The 9,766-nt window shown below is 46.1% G+C and overlaps 1 protein-coding gene across 1 annotated transcript; it reads left to right on the top strand.

The window, feature by feature from the left end:
- The first annotated feature begins 6,956 nt into the window (after positions 1–6,956).
- Positions 6,957–7,904, top strand: LOC114639121 (olfactory receptor 2A12-like). Its single transcript, XM_028787821.1, has one exon. It carries the CDS (start codon positions 6,957–6,959, stop codon positions 7,902–7,904), a length of 948 nt encoding a protein of 315 aa, XP_028643654.1.
- Positions 7,905–9,766: the final 1,862 nt, after the last annotated feature.

The following is a 9,766-nucleotide window of genomic DNA, read 5'->3' as shown; positions in this document are numbered from 1 at the left end:
CCTGCCCCTTACCTGGGCAGCACAGTAGAGCTGCCTCTGGATGTGGGGGTTGTGGGTGAGCCATCCCTGAGACCATGACTGTCAGAGAGCTGACCCTGGCTCTTATCTGTGAGGTGGCACAGATGAGGAAGAGATACCTTCCTTCCTTCCTTCCCTCATTCATTGCCATCTATGGCAGGTGGAAGAGTTGGCCCTGGGGGTCATGAGTGTGGAGAACTGGCCATGTCCTTCACCAGCTACACCATTTGGGATAGCAGGTCCTGCACCTCCCCTGGGCAGCAGGGTAGAGCTGGACCTGGTTGCAGGGGTGGGGGTGAGGAGGTCACTGGTGTGCCAACCACAAGGGTGTGAGAACAGGAGAGTTAGCTGACTGGCCAGCTCAGATACCACTCAGGTCCATATCCAGGGCTTTGAACTGGCTCACCCCAACATCTACCCCATCGATGAACAGCTGAAGTGCATGAAGGGGTCGGTCCTACAGATTCAAAGCTACAGGATCTCCATGACACAGGCAACAACAGGATATTTGAGAGGAGTCCCAGTAGGTTCAGTATTGATAGTGTAGTAGAAGCCAGAGCCTCCATGCCAGACCAACAATTCATTGCAACAAACATTTGCAAGCAAAGAGGTAGGGATGAAAGTGTGTACTGTGGGGCACATTGTGCCACAACGCAGCTTCCACAAGGAGATTTTCTTTTTCTCTGTTGGGGGGAAGGTTGCAAGGGTGGAGAGCGAATATGAGGAGAGGGAAGGTGAGTGGGACTGGGGTGCATAATGTGAAATTCACCAAGAGCCAACAAGGAGTTTAAAGAAAGAGTTGACCATTGCAAACTCCCCTCCTGGTGCACCTTCTGCTGGGTTTCATAAGTGTGGGTATATTTTGGTTCCATTTTAATTTGTTTTGGGAATAATTTTGCTTTCCTCTTCTTTGATCTATTGCTGTTCAGGAGTGAACTGAGCTGTTCAGCAGTAGATGGCAGACTAAGTCCAGGACTGCCCTGAGTAAGCTGTGGCTGTGTTGCTGCTGTTGGTAACGCAGCACCAGAGGGTGCCCTGTGGCCAGGTTTGTCTCAAATCTGAGATCACTTGTTATTCAGGATGACATGATTGAGAGTCTGAAGGCGGTGTTCTTACCTTGCAAACCTCTTTTGGGGGTCAAGATAAAACAGTGCATCACAGACACTGGGTCACTGGGTCACTGGGTTTCTGGGTTGTGTTGTGGTCAGGTATCACAGGATTCTGCTTAGCTTTCGGCTTCATCATGAAATGGCTAACCCCAGGCTTCCATGCCTGTGACTTGGTGACCCTTTGTTTTCCAAAGCAGATAATTATACCTTCTGTGTCATGATGCTTGAGATTGGGAAAGTGTGATAAGTCTCATGGCCACCAATGTTACAACACTAAATCATGTTCAAAACCCCTAGTACAATGTTGCACAGGATCATGCCCCGTGGTAATATGCACTGTTTGCTGCTCTGGTAGACTTATGGCCTAAGACTACTGGAACCTGCCCTAGATGATGTTGTCTGAGAGACAAGGGCAAGAGTTCTCTAATTGGCAGTGGGGCCAGTCCAGAGTCCCTGACTGGAATCTCAGCCAGGTACAGGGGGCAATTTTCCCAGTGTCTTATCAGCTTGGTGCTGACATTCAAAACACAGCCCTGTGCTTACTTCTTTACCCCACTGTCTCCTCAAAATGATTTTGGCTAGTGCTTTATCACAGCAACAGAGAAGCAACTACTACACATGGCTCACAGACCTATATAATGGAGGCAGCTTTCCAAACATATTTGCTTCCTCTGTAAACCAGGATCCAACCCATGTGGTGTGGTGGTGACTTGGAGAGAATATGGATCCTGAGAGGGTATTGAGGCAGAATAGTAGCCTGCAACTCAAGGCTGGGGAGCCAGGGGATTGGGCTGTCCTCAGCCTTCAGTGATGGGTGTTGGAGTTCAGACTTGTTATTCAGATCTTGGGGAATTCAAAGGTACAAGAAGCTCATTAGGAAAGCACCAGTATTATCCTCCTGGGAATCAGGGCTCACTGGGGTAGAGTTTCAAAGGAGAACTCCTCAGATTTCTCACTCACACCTCACACAGAGCCTAAGAGCAGGTAAGAGTGACAAGGGGTGGGGGTACCAGAGAGAGTGTCCCTTCTGCTGGCTCTGGTGTCTCTTCTGTCTCCAGATCCTGGTTGATGTCTGCATTGTCCTGCCTCTTCTCTGTCTACTTAGCTTCCCTGGTGTCTGCCTGTTTGTCTACTTGTCTGTTTGTCTTTCTCTATGTGTCTGTCTTTGTCTCTCTGTCTCTGTCTGTCTCTGACTCTCTCTTTTCTTCCGTCCTTCCCTTCCTCCCTCCCTCCCTCCCTTCCATCATACTTAGGACATGCAGCATTTTCCTCAAGACACCTGGTCTTCAGTTGTCAACAAAGACCGGAGGGGAAAGGGCTGTTGTTGTTGGGGTCACAGCACTGAGTTCTCACATATTTCCACCCTAACCAGGTTTGAGACTGACAGAAGTGACAACTAGGTGGTGGGAAAGGGTGACAGGACATCATGGTGACAGGATAGAGTATAGAAGGAGAGTCTGAAGAATTGGCTGAGAGCTATTTGATGGTCTCTTATGGTATCTCCATGCAGACAATTATCATCTGGTGATTTTCTCTGTTATAGCCAGCACAGTATGGCTGACTCTTGCAGCCTGTTCACAAAATCCCTCCTCTCCATTCTCTCTGCCTCTCCCACTTCTTTCTCCAATTTGACACTATACTGTGTGTATACTAACAAACACAGGTCATGGTAGAAAAGTCTTTTTTTAAAAAAAAATCAGGATTTCTCCTAGTAAATGCTGTTGGATGGAGTGAGTGGGCGGGTCCTGGAGATGAGACAGTGGAGATGTGGTGGCAGTAGTCTGGACATTGGAGCAGGACCAGGCCGAGTTAGACAATAAGGGGATTGTGAAACTGATGTCATTAATTCTTGGTCTGGACCTCAAGTCCAGTTGTGCAAGACTCATTAGCTCTTCCTTTATTCCCTTTTAAATAAGGGCATTGATCTTGACATGTAGGTGTAGTCTTCCCTTCCCCTGGTCCCACTTCTCCTTCCAGGAGAGGGTGTGTGTGTGTGTGTGTGGTCTAACCTTAATCACCTCCCAATGACAGCACCTTCTAATTGGCAATTAGGGTCTTGACATACAAACAGTAGGGGGTACACAGCATGAAGTCTGGGGTGCCTCTGGTTAGCTAGACTCAGCCCAAAGTTCTCAACAGAAATGGGAGTTTCTGAGCTCTTCATATAAGTTAACAGCCCAAGTGCAAGAAAGTTTCCTCTTGTCAAGCTGACGTTGTCACACTGGTGGCATTTATGCTTAAGTTCAAATCCAGAGGCTTTGCTAAGCAAGTCTCATCTGCTTCTCACCAGAGTCCTTGAGACACTTCAGGGGAGACACAAATACAGAGATGTGTTTAAGCTCAAGTCAGTAGATGGTTTTATCCATAGCTCTGTTGTTCGCTATTTTTGTTCTTCTTTTTTTTTTTTAAATTTTATTTATTTATTATATGTAAGTACACTGTAGCTGTCTTCAGACACCCCACAAGAGGGTATCAGATATCATTACAGATGGTTGTGAGCCACCATGTGGTTGCTGGGATTTGAACTCATGACCTCTGGAAGAGCAGTCAGTGCTCTTAACCACTGAGCCATCTCACCAGCCCTATTTTTGTTCTTCTAACTGAGCATATAGGAGTGTTGGAAAACTCAATCATTCAAAAGTCTGCCTTCAGAGAGAAGCATCCCTGCTTAAAGTTACCCCATCATCCTTACAGAATCTTTTTATATGCCACAGCCCATCTAACCTCCCTCTACTCCTCTGTTTCAGGAACAGTGGTCTTAGAGTGGTTGCTTGTCTCACTGGTGAAAAAAAGGGTCATTTATGCCTTCAAGGCAGCTCCTAGGGAGGAGTCAGGACCGCACTGTCCGCTTTCATAATTTAATGAACTACATAGGGCATCGTGATGGAAATTCGAGATACAGGGCTGCATAAAACTCATAAGTCTGTTTAGTTTGGGGGCAACAGACAATAGCTAGATAAATGCATTTTTGTAAGAAGGTAAAGAGACTGGAGGATGGCTGCCTCAGGAAAGCTGCTGAGAGAAAGGGTTCTTTAAGGAGAAGACAGCTGCAGAGGCGGGAAGGGAGTGAGTGCAGATGCTGCTGAGAGAGGTGCAGGGGAGGACACGGGGCTGAAGCTCCATGGTGAGGGCACCTAGTCAGCGCTGGATGGGATGGAGTGGGTTGCAGCAGGAATTTTATGGCACGAACAGTGGGGACAGCAGAGCTGATGGGATCCCAGGTAAACTGCATGCTGAACACCAAGAGAGCACTGGGGGCATGGATAAGTTTGAGGACACTACTGAGTATCCGAGGAGGGACTTCAAGTAGGCTCTTGTTCACCTGACATTCAGGTGAAGGGTCTTGCTAAGAGACTAAACACAGAGATATATTTAAGCCCAAGGCTGGCTGGTTTCAGATGACCACTCTTATCAGGAATACACATACATTTCATTAGCTCCTTGTATTTGTTTTCCTAGTGAACACAAGGGATGTTATAAAGACAAAACCCAGAGGCATCCATAGGTCTGACACACATAGACTTTAGAGTCCCTAACCTGAGGGCAATGTTTCAGGGCTCTGCACACACACTGTCTCCCCAGACAGCCATGGTGGAAGGGGTCTTCCTCTGAAGCTTGTGAGGTCCCCTGTAGTCTGGATGTACCCTTTCCTGACTCAGCAAACCCATGCTCCATTATTGATCTGCCCCTTTGTGGTGTTTTCAGGCTTCCTCATTAATTCCCATCACTGGATGAGCCATGATCCTCACACCATAAAAGCTACATTTCCTTCACCAGGAAGCGCCCTACCTAGGACTCTCTTCCATCTTGTGTCAGAGTCTTGGACAGCCAGCCTGAACTTGCTTGTCTTAATTTGAATCTATTCTTCCAGAACTTTCTAGGTGCTAAAGAGGCAGAACGTTTGCCTCTTGTCTCATTTGCTATCTATGCACACTGGGCCACAAAGACCTCCCTTTTCTTGAGGGGTTTGTCTCACCTTGGGTTTCTGTCTCATGCAGCATTCTTTGTTTGCCCCAATCCCATCCCCATCTCTGGGTTTTCTCCCTCAGCCTTTACAGCTGTGGTTTTTCTGGTGTTCTGCATTCAGCTCTCTTCCTTCACACACTCCCTGTGGTCCTATCACCTCCAATTGCTTCAGCTCTTATTAAAGCACCAGCAACACCGATTTCTGCCTCCAAGCTGTGTCTCCATTCTAGACACAGACATCCACTGGAGGCTGGCAATTCCACAAGCCACCTAAGCCCCAAACTAGAGTCCCTGCATCTCACCCAGATTCTACTCTTGTGTTGCTCAGCTTAGTGAATGACACCACCATCCACATCCGCACTCAAGTACTCCCCTGCTCATTCTCAGAATTCATTGCTGACACCTCTCTTTCCCAGTGCTCTTTAATTGTAGATCTAGAAATCTCTAGTGCCTGATTTTCATGCCACTAATCTATGTCTTTGTTCCTAATCTCATTCGTTCTTCATGAATAACAACATCATCCTTTTCCCCACAATATATCCTTCACATTGTTGCCAGGGTGACTGATCCCAGATAGAGATTTGATATCTCATCTATTCTTTCCTCTGTTATTACAAGGTCCACCCTCTTCAACCTGTTTTGCAGGGCATGATGGTCCCTCCATGGTCTTCCCTCGCCCACCTTTCCTGTCCTATCTTTTATATTTCTTAGCTCTTACATCATGGCATCACATGTGATGACCCTCTGCCCAGTGTATCTTTAGCATCTCTTTAGGCAGCATCTAATATCTGAATCTTACCTAGCATGGACGCCTGTAACCTTGCAAATCGAATCAGATGCCTAAGATAAGAAAGGTAATGTACATAGTTTTGCCCTTTAGTTTGTCAGTTCCTCATCCCTGTGGCCTGTACCTTCAGTTACCATCAGAGCACTCTATGAACAAGATAAGTTAAGGATGTAGAATTTCCCAAGCTTATAGAACACCCTGATAATCAGGAAATAGTGCTGTCTATAGTTTCTTTGGTCAGGAGTTTTTTCAAAACCATAGAAAAGTAACTAAGAAAACTACTGCTGCTTTTGTTACTATGGTTCTGTAGTAGAGCTTGAAATCAGATATGGTGACAGCTGATTGTTTTTTCCCAGGATTGCTTTGGCTATCCGGGGTCTTTTGTGCTTCCATATATATGAATCTTAAGGATATGTCTTTCTCTTTTCGTAAAGAACAGCATGACAGTTCTGAACAGGATTGCACTGAGTCTACACATTGCTTTTGGTAGCACAGCCATTAATTTCCCTAGTCCTTTACCATGGGAGGTCTTTCTATCACCTGGCATCTTCTTCAAGGTTTTTCTTCTGTGTTTTAAAGTTTTCCTTAGGACGCCTTTCACTTTCTAGCTGTAGTCCAGGCTGGCCTCGAACTCAGAAATCAGCCTGCCTCTGCCTCCCAAGTGCTGGGATTAATGGCATGTGCCACCACTTCCCGGCTAAATGTTGAGTTCTTAAATGCTCAATTCTTCTCATGATCTCTTCCCCATGACTTATAAGCTATGTGGACCATGTATTTTAAGACATTATTTTTTTTGGATATCCCCCATCCTTTTTGCAAATTTTATATTTTGTAATGTGGCACTCATAATCTGGCATCTCAGAATAATTGAAATTGTAAGATAGAAGAAAAACATGCTGTTTCATTTGAAATGGAAATTCTTCTTAAAGCTTTGCTCTCTTACTCTGTGAAACTCCAATAAGTACTTGACTTTGCTTTTCTTGTTTGGCTCACCTGGTGAATGAATGGCAGCAGAGTTAGCATCTAGGGCTTCTCTTTCATGATTGACAACTCTGTTCTATTTTTGCGGCAGAAGGATGCAGGACTTCCTCTGGAGAAACCACAGCTCTCTTACCAAGTTTGTCCTTCTAGGATTCTCTAGTGACACAAAGATAAATGGCATTCTCTTTAGTATCTTTCTTCTCCTCTACCTCACCATCCTCCTAGGCAATGGGCTCATTTTCACCTTGATACACATAGATTCCCGCCTCCACACACCCATGTACTTTTTCCTCAGTGTCTTGTCCATTCTAGATATGGGCTATGTCACCACCACAGTGCCCCAGATGCTGGTACATCTGGTCTGTGAGAAGAAGACCATCTCCTATGTTGGATGTGTGGCTCAGATGTATATCTTCCTGGTGCTGGGAATCACTGAGTCTTGGCTTTTTGCAATCATGGCTTATGATAGGTATGTGGCCATTTGCCATCCTCTCAGATATAAAATCATCATGAGCCCTTTGTTGCGTGGGTCACTGGTGGCCTTCTGTGCATTTGGGGGTATCACCTGTGCCCTGATATATACTGTTTCTGCTATGATTCTTCCCTACTGTGGCCCCAATGAGATCAACCACTTCTTCTGTGAAGTGCCTGCTGTCCTGAAGTTGGCCTGTGCAGACACCTCTCTCAATGATCAGGTGGACTTCATCCTAGGATTCATCCTTCTCGTGGTTCCGCTTTCCCTCATCATTGTTGTCTACGTCAATATCTTTGCTGCTATCTTGAGGATCCGCTCAACTCAAGGGCGGATCAAAGCCTTCTCCACTTGTGTCTCCCACATCACTGTGGTCACCATGTTTTCCATCCCGTGTATGGTTATGTATATGAGGCCTGGCTCTGAGTCCTCCCCAGAAGAGGACAAGAAGCTGGCTCTGTTCTACAATGTCATCACTGCCTTCCTTAACCCCATCATCTACAGCCTTCGTAATAAAGATGTGAAAAGGGCTTTTCTCAAGATGGTGGGCAGCAGCAAAGGGTCAGGGTGAAGGCTTGGGGGTTGTGAGACTAGTATCCTTCTGGAACAGTCTCCATGCAGCTTTCCATAAAAAGAACGTCTTCCATAGCAATACTATACAACATCTAATGAATTGATGTGGTTTAATGTCACTAACTTACTGAAGACTTTATTGGGATGTCACTGTGTATTACATGTATTCATTTGGCATATGATTCTATATGATCTCAGAACATTTAGGCATATGATCATATATACAGGTTCATAAAACTCCATCTGGGTATAGAACTATTCCACCATCACACAGGGTAACATTGTATATGGTCCCTAACTCTAGCCTCTGATACAGGCAGCATATCCATGATACAACTCACAGACCATAATGAAGTTTAAAAAGAAGGAAGGCCCAAGTGAGGATGCTTCAAACCCATTTAGAAGGGGGAACAAAATAATCACTGGAGGCAGAGGGAGGGAGGAATCTGGATGGGAGACTGGAGGGGGAAAGGATCAGGTATGGGGTGGGGGGGGAAGAGAAGCCTAGATGGCCAGGAGAATGAATGGAAATACGCAGCTGCAGGGGTGGGGGTCACGGTTGGGGGGAACCTCTAGAAAGATCTGGAGACTTGGGATGTGAGAGGCTCCCTGGTTTCAATGAGGATGACCTTAGCAGAAGTGCCCAACAGTAGGGAACTGGAACCTGAAGAGACCACCTCCAGTAGATAGGGCCTCCCAGTGGAGGGGTGGGGCCACCCACCTAATCAAAGTTTTTGACACAAAATTGTTCCTGTCTTTAAAAAAAATGTAGGAACCAAAATGTAGCAGAAACTGAAGAAAAGATCATCTAGTGACCAGTCCAACTTGGGATCCATCCCCATGGGGAGGCACTAACCCCTATCACTATTGCTGATACCATGTTGTGCCTAGCATGGCTGTCCTCTGAGAGGCACTACCAGCAGCCGACTGAGACAGATGCAGTTACTCACAGACAAGCATGGGACTGAGATCTGGGACCCCTATGGAAGAGTTAGGGCAAGAACTGAAGGAGTGGAAGGAGATGGCAACTTCACAGGAAGACCAACAGTGCCAGCTAACTGGAACCCTCAGAGATCCCAGGGACTAAGCCACCAACCAAAGAGCATACATGGGCTGGTCCGTGGCCCTGGCACATACATAGTAGACTGCCTTGTCTGTCCTTAGTGAGAGAAGATGCACCTAATCCTGTAGAGATTTGATGCCCCAGGGAAGGGGGGTGCTGAGCAAGGGCGGAGTGAGGTTGGGGTGGGTGGAGGAGCACTCTCTCAACGGCTAAGGGGAGGGGGTTTGGGGTAAAGTGCTCTGAGATGGGGGACTGGGAAGAGAGACAACATTTGGAATGTAAATAAATGAAACAATTTAATTTTTTAATTTCTAAAATGCAATTAAAGTTAATTACTCGTAAGAATCTTGACCGTCTGGAATATTTTTTTCTTTAACTCTTGAGTGTTTTGTGTTTGGCTTTTTGTTAGGTGACACCAGAACTTCAGTGAGTCTGGCTGGTGGGTCAAGAATCTGTTGCTGGTCCAGTGTAGGTTCTGGGAATTGTCTTCCCCGAGTCTTCCCTGTGAGACCCTGTGAGACCCTGTGATCACTGGTTTGCTCTGTCTTCAGACAGTCGATTTCCTTAGCATGTGGTAACCTGGAAGAATTGCAGGGCTCAACTCCCTGCTTTCCTGTCTAGCATAGGTGCTTTTGATGTTGCTAGGTAAAATTCTCTATTTTAAAAATGTTTTTAATTTAAATAGGATCACATCACTTCCTCCTCATGACCTGACATCCAGTGCCTTAAAGGACGTGATCTCACACATTTTGTTCAGGGTTTGGGTTATTCATGAGTGGGGTGGACACATGTTCTGT

Source organism: Grammomys surdaster, unplaced genomic scaffold (genome assembly GCF_004785775.1).
Source record: "Grammomys surdaster isolate TR1022 unplaced genomic scaffold, NIH_TR_1.0 100, whole genome shotgun sequence".
In the NCBI taxonomy this organism is placed as follows: domain Eukaryota; kingdom Metazoa; phylum Chordata; class Mammalia; order Rodentia; family Muridae; genus Grammomys; species Grammomys surdaster.
The sequence above is the reverse complement of the archived record's forward strand: the minus strand, read 5'-3'. Positions and strand labels throughout refer to the sequence as shown.

Coding starts and splice junctions, on each gene's coding strand:
- LOC114639121 (XM_028787821.1), top strand. CDS start 6,957: ATGCAGGACTTCCTCTGGAGAAACCACAGCTCTCTTACCAAGTTTGTC.